At 43.5% G+C, this 18991-nt stretch overlaps 1 protein-coding gene across 1 annotated transcript in view; it reads right to left on the bottom strand.

Moving 5' to 3' along the window:
• LOC147688873 (macrophage mannose receptor 1-like) overlaps positions 1–18991 on the bottom strand; it is a 731375-nt gene that overhangs the window by 147231 nt on the left and 565153 nt on the right. Inside the window, exon 21 of the mRNA XM_086941773.1 lies at positions 8891–9005. Coding sequence (XP_086797899.1) covers positions 8891–9005 — 115 coding nt within the window. The remainder of the gene's footprint in view (positions 1–8890; positions 9006–18991) is intronic.

The following is an 18991-nucleotide window of genomic DNA, read 5'->3' as shown; positions in this document are numbered from 1 at the left end:
ACAATTATAAGGTAATCGGTGGTTGGGGTTTCAAAGATGAGACAGAACCTGTGTTTCCCGGAATTTATTATATATGTGGGAACAAGGCTTATTTCAAATTACCAGATCACTGGTATGGAAGCTGTTATTTTGGTATTGTCTTCCCAAAGATATACCATGTGGATAAAATCACTGGAAGTAATGAAGAAACTAATGGATTAGTACGTAGCAAAAGAGAAAGTGTTGAAGAAATAGTAGGTGATATATTTAGTGCATTGATACCTACAGTGGGAGCGACTCTGAATACACACTGAATTTGCAAATTGTCAACAGTAGTAGATCAGTTATTAACTGACACTGCTGGAGGTTTCCTGATGGTCAATACCGAATTGGTTGCGATCAGATCTATGGTTTTACAAAATCGACTTGCTCTTGATACATTATTGGCAAAAGAGGACGGAGTCTATAGAATGTTGAAAGCGCAACATTGTTGCACTTACATTCTAGACAAAAGTGTTGAAATTAAGAGGTATGTGAAAACATCAATTATTTGGAGAGGGAGCTTAAACCACTGGAGGTTGATAGTGCATGGAAGAGACTGACTGATGGTCTCTCCTCTGTAGGTAGTTGGTTTTCTAATCTAGGTAAAAGTCTTGTGAGTAAAATACTGATGCCAATGGCCGGAATAGGTTTATTACTTTTAGGGATAATAATTTGTTGTAAATGTCGAAAACATAAGAAGAAGTATTCCATAAATCAGCGAGGAGTGAAAAGAAACATTGAAGAAATTGAATTAGAAGAATTGAACAGCCAAATATATAAAAAGATGAACATTTCTCATCCGAATAAAATTAATGAGAAAAAGCAGAATAGAAAGTTCGAAGAGATTGAAATGGGTGAAATGTGAGAAGTTGGCATCTGTTTCATTATTAGAGATGATATAAAATATCATCAAAGAGGGGATTGATTGAGCAAGGATTGGCATACGAAGCGACTTGCTCATACTCATTAACCTCGAATAACAATAACGAAGTAACCAACCTGTTTGTTTTACTAATTTCGCACACCTTACATTTACATGGGGTATCCGAGCAAAGCTTGCTTATGTGTTTTCTAATTCTAATACGCTTGCAAAATAAAATGGCTGCTGCTACGTGGGAATTTCTACTGTGCATGCGTCTGTCATACCCACGTGACATGACGTACTCGCAGCTTTGGAGGGAACTCTGTCGCATCTGCGCACTAGTGTTAATATGGCTGTTCTGTGTTCTCACATGCGAGAGGCTTGCACTGCTGCTTTTGCTAAGATGTTCGTTCTGCTTAATCCTAATGCTATAGTTTATTATAAAGTAATGGGTATAGTGTACAAATTCATGGTATACAGTGTATTCATTTATTTCCGTATTCTAAAATGTTTCCTTTTACTTTTCATGTATCGTATTCTTTGGGCCTGGGATGTGCTTATTACTCCATCTTGAAAGTCCTTTCCGCGCATGACAGTCTGCAGCGGGAAGTTGAAAACATTTGGCATTGAATGGGATCCAAGAAAAGCCACAGCCAAGTGCGCCGGGGAAGATGAACCCTAACCCTGCTAGAAGAAGCTGAACTGTACTGAAATTATTACATTGTATTTAATGTTAAATTCACCATTGTAAGATGGAAGGAATATGTCATGTAAACCTGAAATTTAAGGGGAGTACACGAAATTTGAATAAAGGGACAGAGGAAGTCTAAAATTTAGGTGGTGTGATGACCTGTCCTCGCCCTTTGTCCAATCAAAATTGGGGATCCTTACACTTGCAACATTGGGGGGTGGTACACTGACATGAAAAACAGTATAATTAGCATAGGTTTAGCTAGATAAATTGTCCGACTTGTCTGAATAGCTGACTTGTCACTGACCCAACGCACTCAATAGGTGAGTAAGAGCAGAGAGCTGCGGACCACTCTGTCGGGAGGTTCGAGAACCCAATCGGGGTTTTGGGAAGTGAAAGTGCTGGGGAAGCACTTTGTTGGTGAAAGTTATAACCCAATCAGGGTTTTGGCAGATTCCTTGCAGAGAGGGAATAGCGCAGGCATTGCAACCGAAACTGCGGGTGCTGGTCTTAACCTTTGATTATCCGGTCCTGATCCAAATTCTGGGGTTATCATTATTATTATTATTATTAACTGAGCTTATAAAGCGCCTGGTTACACTAGTCAGTGTGTCCCCGCGCTAATAGTGGCCTGAAAGATCCCTAATACAGCCAGAGAAGAGCAATTCAATATTTGGGGAACAGATGTGTCTTGAGTTCCTTGCGGAAAACCTTTTCGGACGGCTCCATCCGGAGTCTGAGAGGAAGAGTGTTCCAACTCCGTGCTGCCAGAAGGCGGAAGGATCTGCCGCCCATCCTGGCCCTGCAAGTCTTCGGGATACACATTAGCCCAGTGCCCTCCGACCGGAGGGGCCTAGTTGGTTTACACAATGTGAGCAAGTTCCTCAGGAAACTCGGGCCCTTACCGTGAGTGAACCGATGGCCTATACACAGGATTTTAAACTGGACACGCTCTTTAATTGGGAGCCAGTGGAGCGTCCCCAATGCCTTTTTGGTGGAAGATCTTTTTGGCAGTGATAACACTAGGCATGCAGCAGCATTTTGGATACCTTGCAAACGTTGAAGACATCTCACGTTAGCTCCCAGATATAAGGCATTCCCGTAGTCCAGCCTGGAAGTCACCAGGGCATGGACCAGGGCCCTTCTTGCTGACACTGGGAGCAGGTCGAGTGTCTTTCTCAGACAACGGAGAATGCCAAAGCAAGTACCAGCTACACGTCTTTTGTGATACTCAAAAGATAGTTTTGAGTCCATCCAAATACCCAAATTCTTGACCTGTTCTTTAGGTTGAGGTAAAGGGCCCAGGGTCTGGGGCCACCATGCGGATGTCCAAACAGACGGAGACTTGCCTACAATAAGCACCTCCGTCTTGTCTCCATTTAATCTGAGACAATTGTTTGACATCCAATTAGCCAGGTCTTGCAGGCAGGATGTAAACTGACTAGCTGCCTGCTCAGCTGGCTGAGAAAGAGCTACAACCAGCTGAGTATCATCCGCGTACGTCACCACAACAACCCCATGTTTCTCCGCAATAGATGCCACTGGGGCAACATAGAGGTTGAATAAAGTGGGACTTAGGCTCGAGCCTTGGGGAACTCCTTGGCTCAGGGCTATAGCTCTGGACCTATGGGGCCCTTGCTTCACACAAAAGCTGCGGCCAAGGAGAAAGGACTTCAGCCAGTGCCACGCTTTGCCAGCAACTCCTCCCTCTCTCAGGCGCTGTAGCAGAGTATGATGGGCCACAGTGTCAAACGCGGCACTGAGATCTAAAAGAATCAGTGCCGCAGTTTGACCCTCATCTGCCTGCTTCCTAAGCATCTCCGTGGAATAGAGGAGCGACGACTCCGTGGAGTGGAGAGCACGGAAGCCAGCCTGGGTGGGGTGATAGGGTTGTTGGGTTTCAATGTGAGCCGTTCAATGTGAGCCGTAAGTTGTTGGTTCACCAATTTTTCAGCTATTTTGGTGATGTAAGGAAGAAGTGAGATAGGCCGTAAATTGCTCATTTGAGCGATGTTAATCTGTGGTTTCTTCTTAAGTGGAAGTACCACAGCCTGTTTCCATGTCGTTGGAACCGTGCCAGAGTCAAATGACTCTAGGAGAGCCTGATTTTATACTTCCAGCCACCTTTTTCAGTTCAGCAATATCAGGAGTCAGAAAAGCACACAGCTTATCTGTGGCTGAAAGTCCCTCATCCAGCAGGGTTTGGTCGCTGGAACCGGCCCTGGCTGTGTTGGAGAAGGCGGCATATATATCCTGTACCTTTTTATGAAAGTAGTCAGCTATCTGATTGCAAGATTGCACCGAGGTAGCTGCTCTTTCTTCCAGACAGGCCAGAGAGGATAATTCCTTATATATTGTGAAGAGTTCTTTGGCGGAGCAATCGGCCTTAGTAATCCTGTCCTGATTGTCCATGAGCTGCACCTGCTTGCCTACTGGCACTGAAGTCTTTGAGGTTTCTCCTGTCCTTTTCAACTGACCCGTGGCCAGAGTTGGTCTTCACACTGTTCTAGGTAAATATAAATCTGTGTGGGTAATTGTCTTTCTAAATCGCGACCTTTACTTTACCCTCCCTGAAATATTACAAAGATTTGATTGCATATGTTCCCTTTTCTTTCCCGTCCTTTGGTAAATAAGATTTCATGTCTTACTGTCTATTAGCGTGTTCCAATTTTCAACCCACCTTTAGTCAATGCTAAACGTTTCCATATTAGTATATGTTCCTTTTTCTTACCCTCCCTTTAAGGAGATAAGCCGAATTTATAGTATGTTCCAATTCTCACCTTCCCGATAGTTATTGAGCTAAATCTGAATTTCGAATTGCATAAGTGGTGTTCTCTTTTTCAAACTGCCAATGAATTACGAAAGTTCTTGGGTTTAGTATGTTCACTTTCTTTACCCTCCTTTATTCAAGTTGCGAAGGTCTGTTTCCTAAAATAACATGTTCCTTGTTCCTACCTTCCCTTTATTTCAAGTTTGCTAAATGGTTGGCATGATCTATCTTTTACATAGCTATACGCTGTTTCTGATCTTGGTTATTGATAGTTTGATTTCTTTTACCCTACGGCTTATGACTTTTGATGATGATTAGATAAAAGAGTTTGAACCTACCCTGAGTCTGTGGTTATTATATAAATGCAAATGCTATGGTATTTTGAGTGCCTGTCTTTATTAAACTCCCCGATTCATAGTGTTTAGGTAGCTAGTGACAAGGATTGGTAAGTTACTGGTATTGGAATTAGTGTAAGCACAAACTGATAATAGAGCGTGTGTCACCTGTCTGAGGTAATAAAATTATTGTCCGTTTTTGAAGTATGGGCCCAGGCGAGTATTGGTAAGATCCTAACAGGGTGACCTGCGCGCTCTATCAGATGCATAGAAATTTCTCCTGCATGGTGGTGCTGCGTCGGAAACCTATAAGAGGCCAGAATTGGAATTGGCACCACTTGGGAAGTCAGATCTCCAAGCACTGGAGTTCAGGGATGTTGCAGGTGAATTATTTGATGGCCCTGAGACTGCTTAAAAGAGGCAAGGACACACAAGGCCTTGGAGAAATTTCACAAGCAGGATACAAAGCAGAATCCAGTCCGTTTTCTCTCCAAAGCAGAAGCAACAACTGCAGGCCAAATCAGAAAAGCAACACACAGCAAAGGGGCAGTGCTCCTCCTCGCAGCTCTTCGGTTCTTCTCCTTGGCAGAGTCTCCTGTTGATCCAGAAGCATTCTAGAAGTCTGGGGTTTTAGGTCCAATACTTATACAGCTTTTGGCCTTTGAAGTAGGTGTTCTTCAAAGGATTGTCTTTGTACTGCACATGTTCTTGTCCTGCCTGGTCTTGGCAAACATGAGCAATGGGACCCCCTCAAAAAAGTAGATTATGGCCCAGGAACCGAGGGGAGAAAGAATACACAAAACTAGAAGGGTGTTCCTGCCTGGTCTTGGCTCCAGACGCACTCCCAGGGGGTGGAGCCAGCATTGGGAGAGGCCAGGCACAGCCCTATTAAAGTGTATGTGACAACTATGCCCACCACTCTTGCTTAACGTGGTGATGGGCCATCAGGATATGCAGGGCACACCTCAACTCTCTTTCTGTGACTGTCTAGAGTGAATGCACAAACAGGCCCCTGTCAGTCTAAACCAGACGTTGATTCCACATGCAGGTAGAGGCACAGGATGGTTAACCAAGAAAATGCCCACTTTCCAAAAGTGGCATTTTCAAACACACATTTTAAAAACCATCTACACTAAAAGATGTGTTGAAAATTCTGAGTTCAGAGAGCACAAACTCCAAATCTCTACCCGTTCCCAATTGAAAGTTACACTTGTAAGATATTACAAGGCAGCTACAATGCTACCATGGGAGACCTAGCTCTTGCAAAAATGAAAAATGTAATTGGTAATATTTCACTATCAGGACATGTAAAACACACCAGTACATATTCTACCTTTCACATACACTGCACCATGCCCATGTAGGTACCTTGCGCCTACCTTAATGGTGCCTAACATGTAGTAAAAAGGAAGGTTAGGGCCTGGCAAGTGGGCGTACTTACCACATCGCCATGGCAATTTAAAACTGCACTCACAGACACTGCAATGGCAGGCATGAGGCAGGTTTACAGGGCTACTAATGTAGGTGGCACAACCACTTCTGCAGGCCCCCTAGTAGCATTTGATTTACAAGCCCTGGGCACACCAAGTACACTTTACAAAGGAATTACCAGTAAATCTGATCTAATATGCCAATCAGTGAGAAGCAATCAGAATTACAATTTATTCAGGGAGCACTTTCACTTTAGCACTGATGAGCAGTGGTAATGCACTCATAGTACATTAACCAGCAAAATTGAAGTCCAGCACAAAGTCAAAAATACAGGAGGAAGAGTCAAAAAGTCAGAGGAAACCATGCCAAGGATACCCGGTCTAGCAGTGCTTAGTTGTACCTGGCATGGAAATATCGGTGCATTCTCTCGGATAATTTACAAAATATAGATGAAACGCCTATACGTGGTCAGGGTGCTGTGTTGAGCTCAAGAATAGATGGGAAAATGTGTCCCTGAAGATAAGATTCAAAAGAGCAATTCACAAAACAGTCATTAAATAAGGATTGACTCAAAAAGGGGTTGGATCAATAAATTATAAAACTATGAAGGCTTATTAAAATATTAAAGTATATCACAGAAGGCAAAAATATAGCCATTCTCATTAACCCATCAGAAATCATTGGCCATCAACACTCTTAGCATTTAAAATAGATGTAGTAACATTTGAAAAATTGTCTCTGGGCCTGATTTAAATGTTGGATCACTGTGTTTGTATCGTCGGCATGGAAATAGTTAAACTCTAAGATGGCGAGAGTACTCCTCCCGCCACATTTAGAGATAATTACTTGCCCAGCTTACATCTCTTCTCCTTGCAGGAACAGCTGTAAATGCATTAATAATTTGAGAGATGGATGGCGGGACTTTCTTTTTGAAAAAAAACAAACAATGACCCGCCCGCCCTGGGAGATTTTACCCATGGCGAGGGGATCATTTTGCAGTTTTCACTACCTGTTACCGGTGCTGACAGACAGTGAAAACTGGCCATGTGTTTGCCCACTGTAAATAGGGCGATGGCCACATGGCCAAACCTCAAACAGCCCTTACTCTAATGGAGGCATATGTAGACAACAGATGTAGAGTAGTCTCTGCTGTCTACTTACTGAAGTTCCACCCTACTTTTAATGAGGCAAGCTGATCTTCAGGTTTGGGTAAAGCATCTAAATAAGAACCTACATCCGGAGTATGCAGCTGATGAATAGATAATAAGGTAGCATCCCTAGTAGAGACCAAAACGAATCCCAAAAGAATCTGGTGCACCACCAAAATCAGGGCCTTCTATAATACATTTTACATTGGAAAGCAATGAAAATATCACAGTCAGTACAGGGCGTACATCACAATGTCAAATCATGCTACAGCATTATAAATGTCACATAATACCACCATCAGAGAACTATTTCCCAAAATGAATAACAATAAGTCCCCTCTGACATAATGTCATCAGTGGTGCCAGAACAAATCTGGTTACATAAATAATGAAAAGTCTCATAAATGAAAAGCCAACAGTGAGCAAGCGGGGAGAACCTTGTTAAGTAACGTAAGCCTTCCCTTGGAGTACGTCACAAACAGCATTCCATCGCAATACATCAGTGCAGATTTTTCTTGGTGTGGTGTTGATGAGAAATAAACACATCATGAATAATATGAGTGCTCCAGAAGCAACATGGAGCTGGGGCCTAGTTGGGACCTTGATTGGCCTAAGCTCCAGAAAACAAAGTAATGTACATTGCAGAATTTTAATTTCAATAGCAAGAAGTTCATGTTAATAATCAATTATAATGCATATCAGAAAATAGTTACATCAGCAAAGATCAATGAAAAAGGCCAATATAAAACCATAATTTCTCCTTTAAACTTACTCTACAAAAAGTCTGTGATTTAGCAAAAGTAGATGGTGTACTGGTTTCTACTGAATCTTGTTTGATATTCATTTATAAGTCTGCTTTTGAAAGAACGTAGTAGCAAATACTTATTGTATTGTTTGGTAAATTGATTATAAACTATTCCAGCCTAAAGGTAACAAATAAATAGAATGAAATGAACAAGCGTTGGCAAAGCCAGTAGGCCTTGTCTTGGGAAACCTACTCACCATGAAAGGGCTTTTCTTTTTTAATTCACAGTAATCCGCCATACTTATGTAATGAGTTTTGGTGGTTAGCTTCAAATGTATTTTCTTTAGGCAAAAGAGCAAATATTCTTTAGAATAGTTTTTTACCTTATTCATAGCTTTGTGACCAACAATGGCAGGTCACCATTTTGAAACTATAAACCAAAAACTAAATTATGTGTGGGGTGTCATGCAAATGGGGGTAAGTTAGTGGTTGGAAAGTAGGGGGTGGAGCAGGGAGTTTGGATGGTGGGAGAAAATGGGCAAACGAGTGTGGCTGATAGGAGTGTGCAGCTGCCTTGCCTTTGTTAAAAGATTTAGAAATGTTTTGGACGGGACTAGAGAAGGAAACTAATCCAATTAAAAATGATGAACAGAAGAAAGGCAACAGGGGTGGTAAAAAATGAACAGGGAAGAAAGCCATGGAATGAGGAGCAGAGAACTGAGACAGACAAGTAAGCTAGCAGATTGCAAACAAGGGGCAGACACATTTAATATCTTTTGTGTTGTAGACAACTGGTCTTTGATGACAGCTAGGTAAAGCTGTCTGTAGGAAAAATTAAGGACATCTTAATTACAATATCAACACCTTAGAAAAAACAATTATCTCACCTTGTATGTCTTCACTAGTTATGCTTGCAAGGTTTCCTCCAGCATCAATACATTCTTGTCTTGAAGCACTCCATGAAAGTTTTTTTTCACCATCCATTCCAAATATTTTATAGCACTGTAAAAGAAATCATTAGAAACACTAACTCAGTTTCAGAAGTCAAAGTGAGGTATTCTGATTCTGCGAGTGTAGCAAGTAAAACCACAATAAAAATGTGAATACATTCTTACTCGTATAATGGTGTGTAAAGTTACACTAACAGTAGGGGACAACATCACAAGGACTAGAAAAAAAGTGATGGGTGGAATGCTTGAAGTAATCCCAGCCACTGAAAATTACTATGAGATGCATTGTAGTCCATCTTGTTTTTAGGTCGAGCCTGGACAGCACATGCTCCGTTCTTCGCGGCATTCAGGTATGGACTTGTACCTCTGTTCACTCTCCTCCCATATTTTTCATTGGCTTGTGTTATTGTCCCTTGTAAATGTTGATTTCTGATTCATTAATAGGCTTGTTAGTCCCTCCTTAGTACCGCTGTGTCTACATTTGTAACCTCCCGTGAAGACTGGCCCTTTTACTTGTGTTGCTACACAGTATGTTTTAATTACATTCTCCAAGCACTATTTTATTGTACTGTTTTGTCTAGGGTGACCAACTGGCATGGATGGCCAGTGTAAAAATTCAGGACAAAGGGTCAAAATTCAGGAAAGAATTCAGGACAGAGAGTCAAAATTCAGTACAAAAATTTGAAAGTAAATAGACAACCAAAATAAGTACAAGTCAAAATAAGTTTATGTAAGGTTGAGAAAATCGTGCACTTCAGTTTTTCAGCATGCGCACAGCTTTGCAAAGGGACATCAGGCCCTTTCTACAAGCAAGATTTGTGCTAATGTAACAATAAACATTAAATAGTATTTTTTTAATTGTATGTTGGAATCCGACTGTTAAATGTACAGTGAAAACACTGTTAGTTATTTTATTTTTATTTTTATTTTCTCCAGCATGACGCCAAGACAAAAGCAGAATCCCTTACACCACATGCTGTCACTACAATGGGGCCCACTGTCATTCTATATGTGCTAATCAACTGCAGTCTCAGAATGACAATGGGCCACTCCACAGTCCGGAAGGGGCCGCTGCAGGCAGTCTTTTCAGTTTAAAAGATAAGTGCAAGAGGCTCTGAGTGAAAACATTTAAACTCATGGGGCCTCTCGCAGGGGAACAGCATACCTTCCTGAAAATTCCCCATTTGATTTTAGTATGATGTCTGTAAGGCATCCGTAATTTGGGAACCCCAAGCTACGGGCGCCTTGTGGACATCATACTAAAATAACAGACGGTCAGTGATGGTTGGTCACCCTAGCTTTGTCCTGCCTGGACACACTCTCCCACAACTGTTTATTTCTTTTTGTATTTAAGTAGTGCAGCAGCCTCAGCACTAATAATGGATGCCACACTTTGTTTTTTGTTTCCTATTTACTTTTTGTTACAATGCAGGCACCCGTGCTTTAGCTTTAAACATTTTATTCAGTGCTTTAAATGGGCCGGTACTGTCCGGTACTGAGTACCAGCACTTTTTTATTTTGCAAGGGAGAGTACCGGGACTTCTCATGGGAATCGTAATTCCCATGTCTAAACTGGGGTGGTGGAGTGAGCTAAAGAATGATGAGGATTAAACCCAGATCAGTTGACTGGGGGAGCGTTTTATTTGCTCATACGCTCCGTCCATCATCCCCTTTGGTATCGCTTTGTTCGCCCTCAAGTGGCAGGGTATGCCCAGACGTGGGTCCCTTGCTCACTTTGCCACTGAATTCAAGATAGTGTGGCTGATGAGGGTTATGAACCCGAAACCGGTCCCAGGATGCTTGTTTCCAGTCCAGGGAAGACATGGCTTGGCAGATCGGGCTGGACTTTTCCCATTGTAGTGGGACTGAGCCTTGCATTCACACAGTGTTAAGTTAGCATGAGCAGAAGTTTAAACACCATTTTACCTTTTGCTGTCTTTTGCACATGGCACACACTTTAGCTTTTATATAGAGTTAGGCTGAGTGTTTTGTTTCACATGAGAATAACTTGTTTTTCTACATTCCTAGACTTGCTTCGTAAGCTTAGTCTGAACAGTGAGTGCCGAGGCCTTCAAGGTTATCTAAACACTGTAGCTGCTGTTCGAACTGATCAGCGCACGTTCCAGCTATAACATATATACAGCTGTGGCCAACTCAGATACTGGTGCCTTTAATAATGCACTGTGTAGGCATGATTGAACACACTTGGAGAACATTCATATGCTGAGAGCTTGTGCAGAACTCGATGTGATCCACTCCTGCTAATCTTTGAGGTATGGGGTCACCTATGCAAGCCTAAGAGACCTCCTGTAGTTATAAGATAACCTACTAGCAAGGGAGGGTGAAATATAGGTATATATTTAACCTGTTTCCATTTAGCATTATAGCATGCTTTCTGCCTTTGTATTTTATGAAATCGTAACTATGCTGACAATCTTATTTCTTATCATATGTATGCTTGTATTAGCTAAGATGCTGCACCTGAAGACACAGCGTTAAAATAAATATTTTAAACTTGCATGTGCCTCCCTTTACTCCCTGTTTCGGACTGGTATCAGAGTATAACAAAAGAGTGCTCATGTTTCCCACCTTTCCAGAGGTAACCTAAGTTGTATGTTCTGGGTTGTCTAATCATTGGTTACTTTGCTATAGGACGAAGAGCTAATGAGACACTGATGCTAGTCTGGTAGGGGATTTTGGGTACTAAGGTTAGTTTTTGACACTTTTGGCACACCCTAACTCACTGAGGTCCTGAGTCTCTGTGCACAGTTCTGTGTCTGAGCAGAATTCCTGCAACACCATGAAGTACAGGGTCAGCCTGATTTGCATATGGCCATGTCTGAACTGGGGGCGGGGGGTGGAGTGAGCTAAAGAATGATGATGGATTAAACCCAGATCAGTTGACTGGGGGTGAGTGTTTGATTTGCTCAAACGCTCCGTCCATCATCCCCTTTGGCATTGTTTCACTCCTATGGTACAGCACAATGGAGAAATCACATCTTTCACACTTAGGGCATTTCATTGAGAAAATATTAAAAGTGATGAGCGAAATTACTAAATTAATCTCTCCATTGGTAACTGATCAAGGCAAAATTCCATTCCACTATGTTTTGCTCTCTGTGCTACTCCATACAGGGGTCAATCATATGAAAATCAGGCTTCGTCTAGCTCTAAAAGGAACAGTCCATTCTAAACTACTTTACACAAAGGCAGGTTTTTGAAACAAGATAATCTAACCTACGATTTTCAAAGGAAGGAAGACTAGCCTTGTGTGATTCACCTGTGGTATATGTCTTCTATTTCTATTGTAGTTTTCCTTTGATTGTTCTTTGGTTCTGTAGTTCTTGTACATCACCTAGATTTCTGTGTATGTAATTTAGAATGCTTTGGTGTATGAGTATAGGTTCTATGTCAGAGAAGTGGTTGGAGCTGAACTGAATAGATGCCTTTACTCTAGCACCAGTGGGTCTTTTGCTACTTATTGAATAAATAAGTTTTAACCTATTTTCTGCCTCCCTCCGCTCTTTACATCACCTCATATCATTTATTGTGAAAGTGAAAGAAAGGTCTATTTCAGGTAGATTTCAAAGTATTATTGGTACGAATACCACAAATCAAGATTATGAAATAACAGTTATATAGGAAAGCTGCAGACCATATCACTAAGTACTTTGTATGCTACCAGCCTCTTTCAAACACACAGCTTTTCTTGCTCAGATAATTTGCATAACATCTTTTTTTAAAAGTGCCAGAAAATATCTGCGTGTTACATAACTAATCTCAGGACCAGGGACCCATTAAGAGCTGCGTGAAGCACCATCCACTGGAGTGGGAGGACTAGTTTTGTTTTTTGGTGGGCCACGTTTTACTGTTCAGTTCCCTGACATTACCACAAACAATACCTGCAACACGCACAAATACATGCTGTCTCACATACCCTGAAAAACACCTACACATAGGGTGTTTCTCAATTACTCCAATTTGCAGAACATGACCTACTTTTTTAGCTACCCGATTCACTAGCAAGGGCCAGTTTTATTTTGGTGCCTGGGCCGACATGTATGTCCCAGTCTGACACTGCAGCTGAGCTAGGTCAGTTTCACTTCAAGGGATGTCATCTTTATTCATCCCTCACTGGACTTCTTTTAGAAGCAGTAAAGTACCCAAGATGAAAGCGATTGATGCACCAATCTAAGGTCTTTTCAGGTTTGCTACAATTGCCATGATGGAATGGGATGGCAGAGTAAGGGCAGATGACATTTTGGTTTGAGAGAAAAGAAAAGACATAGGTATCATGAAGCTAAGTTTAAGACCTTCACAGCAGTAGCGACCCGTTTCAACACTGTATGTTTTCAGAGCTACCAGACACAAAAGCCATGCCACCAATAAGCCAAAACAAGTGTTGACATACTTTTCTAAGTTACAACTTTGAAGATGCCATATAGCAGAGAAGGTTACTATAGTGTCCTCCAACTGTAAATCCAAGACCACATGGAGCGTTATCCCCAATCCAAGACCCCATGGAGCCTTATTACCATTTCAAGACTCCATGGAGGTTTATCACCAATTCAGACACCATGGAACTTTATCTCCAGTTTAGGACTATTTCAGCATTAGGTGACAACGAAATAAGTCAGATATCAAGAACATGTGTTTGAAAATGCGTGTGCCGTGATGTGGCTAACTGAGCTCCACAATGTCTTTAAGGCTGCAAGCAACTTTTGTCAAGGTGCACAAACACCTCTGAACATAACACTTGTCTTTTCGCAGATAGTCTGGAGTTATCTGGTGGACCAGTATGACAGTCTTCTGGGCAGAAAGTAGCTGACTCACGAGGACTCTGTACTCTCAACTCTACCATTGGAACCTCTATACCATGAAAAAGAGAGTGATGCCAAACATAAGGCAGGTAGAGTCACAAAATAAGGGAGAAGGTTTATGGACGTAGTTGAAAATTCTGTCACATTTGCAACATAAAAGGCAAGGTTTTAAAATATGGTTAAGGGCATAGCACCACTAGAACATCACTAAAAGTGATGCTCTGATGGCGCTATCACCTTGTAAATACACCCCATAATTTGACTAGACTTTGGAAAATGCTAGAGGGGACTGATGGAATAGGTGGCACCCCAGGGGTCAGATCACAGAAAGGGAGACCTAAAAGGGCTAATTTAAGACTTGCACTCTACCAGGTTTTTGCATAGCTGGTGTTTTATTAGTTGACAAGCTGGATCAAGCAAGGTTTTTCACAGAATCTAAATGTTTCTTTTGGCTGGAGTGGACCAGGCTTCTCCAACTGATAGCTTGTGAGCTACTGGTAGCTCTCCAGCTACCTGTAAGTAGTAAGTTGAGTGCAGTCAAGCCTACTAAATTTAGAAGTATTTCCTTGGTTGGAATAATAAACCAAAATTAAGAATTTATATTTGAGCTCAAAATGTGTTTGTTTTGAAAAGTCATAACTGATATTTAGAGAAAAAATGGCTGAATGTCCAAAACATATTTCAAGCTGCTATTTGAGTGATAAATCATGTGATATTTGGGAAACTTTTACAAATGTTATAATGGTGCTAGGAGTATTGTTTCTGTGTCTGGTAGATATCTATACTACTATTATAAAGAGAGAACTGTGTCCTTTGAGCCAGGTAAACTCGAAAAGTACACCACCAATCCAAAACACCCAAGACATCTTTAAAAACCTCAGGGCAAGCAGAAGGACATAGGCTATATAAAAATAAAAAATATACGTACTTTAAAAAATGTAGGAATAAAAAAAAAAGTAGTCCCTTGCAAGTAGCGCCGGCCGCGACGTGCGTGATGACATCGGGAGCGCGGGGAGGAGCGGCGTTCAGGAGCAAGAGGAAGAGCGGCAGACATGAGCGCGGGGAGGAGCTGCAGACAGGCGGAGGAGGAGCGGTGAGCGGCGGACAAGCGGTGAGGAGTGGCGAGAAGCGGAGGAGCAGTGGAGCGTCAAACTCAGCAGCGTGGAGAGGAGCGGCGGCTGAGGTAAGTGAAGCAGCCGCAGGTTCGCACCGAGGGACGGGCGGGGGCCATGAGTGCTCGCAAGCCTTCTGCTGCTTACGGCCGCTCTGCTGCGCCTCTCCTGCTGAGATGCTGCCCCCAGCCCCCTTCTGCCCCGGGCAACGCCGGGGGCGGGCTGCTAGTTACCCATAAAGCGACATTCCATTACTGCTGGCAAACATTTGTGTACAAAAACTGCTGGCAAACAAGCATGATCGCTGGTTGTAATCTTGCATATTGTGTCCACTAATGTAATCTTTTCTGATGTGATGACTATCACAACACTAATAATATCAGTTGCTCTCAATGAGTTTCAAAGAACATAAATAGCCATTAATATAGAAAAGTTTGGAGATCCCTGTAGTAGACATTATTATGTATTTGTTGACCCCTTTCAAGTAACTAGCAAGCACAACACAGCACAACGTAATAACACTACACAAACAGCACATCAAAATCATAATAGGGCACAACAGAAACAGAATGTCAAAGCAACCACAAAATGTAATAATTCAAAACAAAACAAAAAACAGCATATAATCACTGTGAGAAGTTGGCCTGGTATATGATGCTCACTAGTTCTAGTGATCACCTTGTACCATGCCAAGCAACCCTCATGATGATTGGTTGTAAGTCAACCTTATAGACCAGCTATCCTAGAGGTAGCGTGGACAAAGCAGTCGTAGGCTAAACTCTGTAAAGGCATGTGAAGCAAACTGTTTTACCATACACAATCCCCTTGAATACCAAATGAAAGGACACCACACAGACATATATTGAAAATATATATATATTTATTACTACAAGTATCCCCTATAATCTTTGTGAGCACAGGAGCAAATGCGTTAAAACAAAACACAGTTTAAATACGCAAAAGTTGCACAATATGGATGAGCCCTAGGGGCCACCTAAACCATATACTAAAATAGTGGTATAAGAACCACCTAGCTGAAAGGAAGTAGGCCTAGGGCCTTGGGAATCGCTGGAGCTGTTCAGGACTAACAGTGAAGAAGTCGGGAAAGGCCAGCGGGACTTGGGTGCAGCGCTTAAAGTGCACGCATACACCAATGCAATGTCAATGGTGCATAAAAGTTACAAAGTTAGTGTTTAAGGAACCTTCCGAGAGACCTATAAGGATAAAACTTAAGACCTAGACACTAGAGGTGTATACCAGTGTAGGAACACCGGCGTTGCTGAGTTACCCCACCCACAGGAAGCGGGTGCACAGGTGCAAAGTAGTGTCGAGTTTCGTCACGCAGGTCGATGGTGCTTGGAGCTGAAGATGCTGCAGGCGTCGAGACGAGAAGGGTTCCGGTGGATCAAAGGGTAGATCTGAAGTGGTGAAGTCCTGAAAGCAGAAGGGACAATGTTCAAAGTCACTAGCCAGTGACTACCGTGGAACCAGGATGGAACCAGGCGATGTCAGGTGCAAACAGGTGATGAGGTGCAGCTTGTCTCCTCAGCCACATGGACACGAAGAGGTCGAGGACGTCCAGGAGTCGAACACAAACTGTCCCACAAAGGTTCTAGCTGATGGCGGTGTCGGCAACTTGATCGAAGCAAACAGGCCTTGGCTAATGCAAGCCATGCAGGAAGTGAAGAAAGCTTATCACTCGGACCAGCAAGGTCAGAGCGGGTGCTCCTTTTTACAGGAGTGAGGGCAAGTCTGGAGCAACCAGACCAGTAGTGTAAAATGTAGGTTTCATCGCCAAGATGGCCGCTAGCCATGTGGCAAGTGGCCGGGATGGCGCGCCAAGTGCCAAAGTGCAAAAGGGCCCCACGCAGATCGTGGAGATGCTGGTGGGCTGATCTTCGGTGCAAATGCTGCTCGGTGGTGGGGCTTCTCCAACCCCGGAGCACAGTGTCGAGGGTGCCTTGGGTGCTGCGCAGTCAGCTTCTCGGGGGTCTTTCGAGATGTTCAGTCCCACGTCTCTCGGTGCCTCCACGGGTCTCTTCTTTGCAGGGACTGTGGATCGAGCTCTGAGATGTCTGGGAGTCTGGGTCTAATCAGGCTCTGGGCTCGGGCTCCAGCAGGAGGTGGCGGCAAAGCAGACGTCGAGTTGCTGGATGGTACCTGTGTTCACAGGGTGGCCACTCCTAGGCCACAAGGGCGATGCTCTTCAGTCTTCTGTGCAGCAGAATGTCGAAGTCCAGTCGTCTTCTTAGTTTCAAGTTGATTTCAGGATGATCTGAGGTGCTATGGCACTGCTCCCACTCTTATTCCCAATCTGAGGGGTGGATCACCTGCTAGGTCCCTCCTCTGGGTGGGACCAGGAAGGGGGGCGGTTACACCCCCTTTCCTTTGTCCAGCTCCGCGCCAGGACTGGGGCTGGAAAGCCCCAGCACCGGTTTGGACTGGCTTATGCACAGGGACACCTTGTGTGCCCCAGGCATGTCTGATTCTATTCAGCCCTGTCCTACCCAATACACAAAATCCTGTCTGGGGTGGTGCTCACACCTCCCAAGGCAGGAAACCCTTTGCCCAAGCCTCCTTCGCTGGAAGAACTCCCAGCAGCAGGAGGTCAGACTTGTGTATGTGGTGGAAGCATCCATTTTGTGATGCTGAGGCTCGAGTTTAACTTTAACCGGGGTTCAGGTTATGTACATGTCGTGTCCCTCTAGAAGGGTGGAATGCTATCCCCGTCGACAGAACTGTCGAGGGGATAGTATTCCAAATCGTATGGCTCAGCTCATGCTAGAACACCATCTCACATGAAACCACGCACTTTGCCTCCAGGATTGCAGAGGCCTTCCATAGGAGTGGCTTTTAGGTTACCATGTGTCCAGTTAGGTTAGATATAGGTGTACTATATCTAAGTAAGAGGTGATTACACCAAATTACCCCAGCTGAGTGATCAGCCAGTTCTGTCAAATATGGAGGCCAGGCCAGGGGTGGCACAATACATGCTGCAGCCCCTGGTAGGCCTTGGATACACCTATGCCCTGGGTACCTGGAGTACACTGTTACAGGGGCCTATAAGGTGAACCAGTTCCAATTTGTAATGCACCTAGAGTGCATTGGCATTAATTTATAGCTAGAACATCAGGCTGTGGGTCTGATTAGCAAGCCCACAGCCCATTAAGTCATAAACCAGTAAAGCAAAAAGCAAAAATTTGGGATGACCATAGGATAGCAGACCCTACTCTCCTACACAACCCCCCCCCCAAACGCAGGGACATTAGACTAACCTTGACCAGATGTGTCTTCATGTTCTAAGTGGAAGTACCTGGAGAGACCATTTGCGTTGCCATGGTCAGTCCCTGGACGGTGCTCCACTGTAAAGTCCATCCCCTGTAGGGAAATGGACCACCTGAGTAGTTTGGGGTTTTCACCCTTCATCTGATTAAGCCATAAGAGGGGCTTATGGTCGGTATGAATCTTGAAGTGAGTGCCAAACAAGTATGGTCTCAACTTCTTCAGGGCCCACACCACAGCAAAGGCCTCTCTCTCAATGGCTGACCAACGTTTCTCTCTGGGGGTCAGCCTTCTGCTAATAAGAGCAATCGGCTGGTCTTGTTCATCTACATTAAGTTGTGAAAGCACAGCTCCCACTCCCAACTCAGAAGCATCTGTTTGGACAATGAACTCTCTTGAGTAGTAAGGACTCTTCAGGATAGGTGCAGAGCACATGGCCTTCTTCAGGTCATCAAATGCCTTTTGACAGTTTTCTGTCCACTGAACCTTTTTGGGCATCTTCTTGGGTGTCAGATCATTAAGAGGAGTCACAATGGACCCATAGTTCTTAACAAACTTCCTGTAGTACCCAGTCAGGCCCAAGAAAGCTCTGACCTGAGTCTGGGTAGTTGGAGGGGACCAGTCCTTTATGGTCTGGATCTTACTCCCCAGTGGTTGAACTTGGCCTCCACCTACAAGGTGACCCAAATACACAACCTTACTCTGCCCTATCTGGCACTTTGTGGCGTTGATAGTGAGGCCGGCCTTTTGCAGAACCTCAAGCACTTCCTTCAGGTGGACCAGGTGATCCTCCCAGGTGGAGCTGAAGACAGCAATATCATCAA

Source organism: Lissotriton vulgaris, chromosome 10, assembly GCF_964263255.1.
Source record: "Lissotriton vulgaris chromosome 10, aLisVul1.2, whole genome shotgun sequence".
Taxonomy (NCBI): Eukaryota; Metazoa; Chordata; class Amphibia; order Caudata; family Salamandridae; genus Lissotriton; species Lissotriton vulgaris.
Note: the sequence above shows the minus strand (reverse complement) of the source record. Positions and strands in the feature narration are given on the sequence as shown.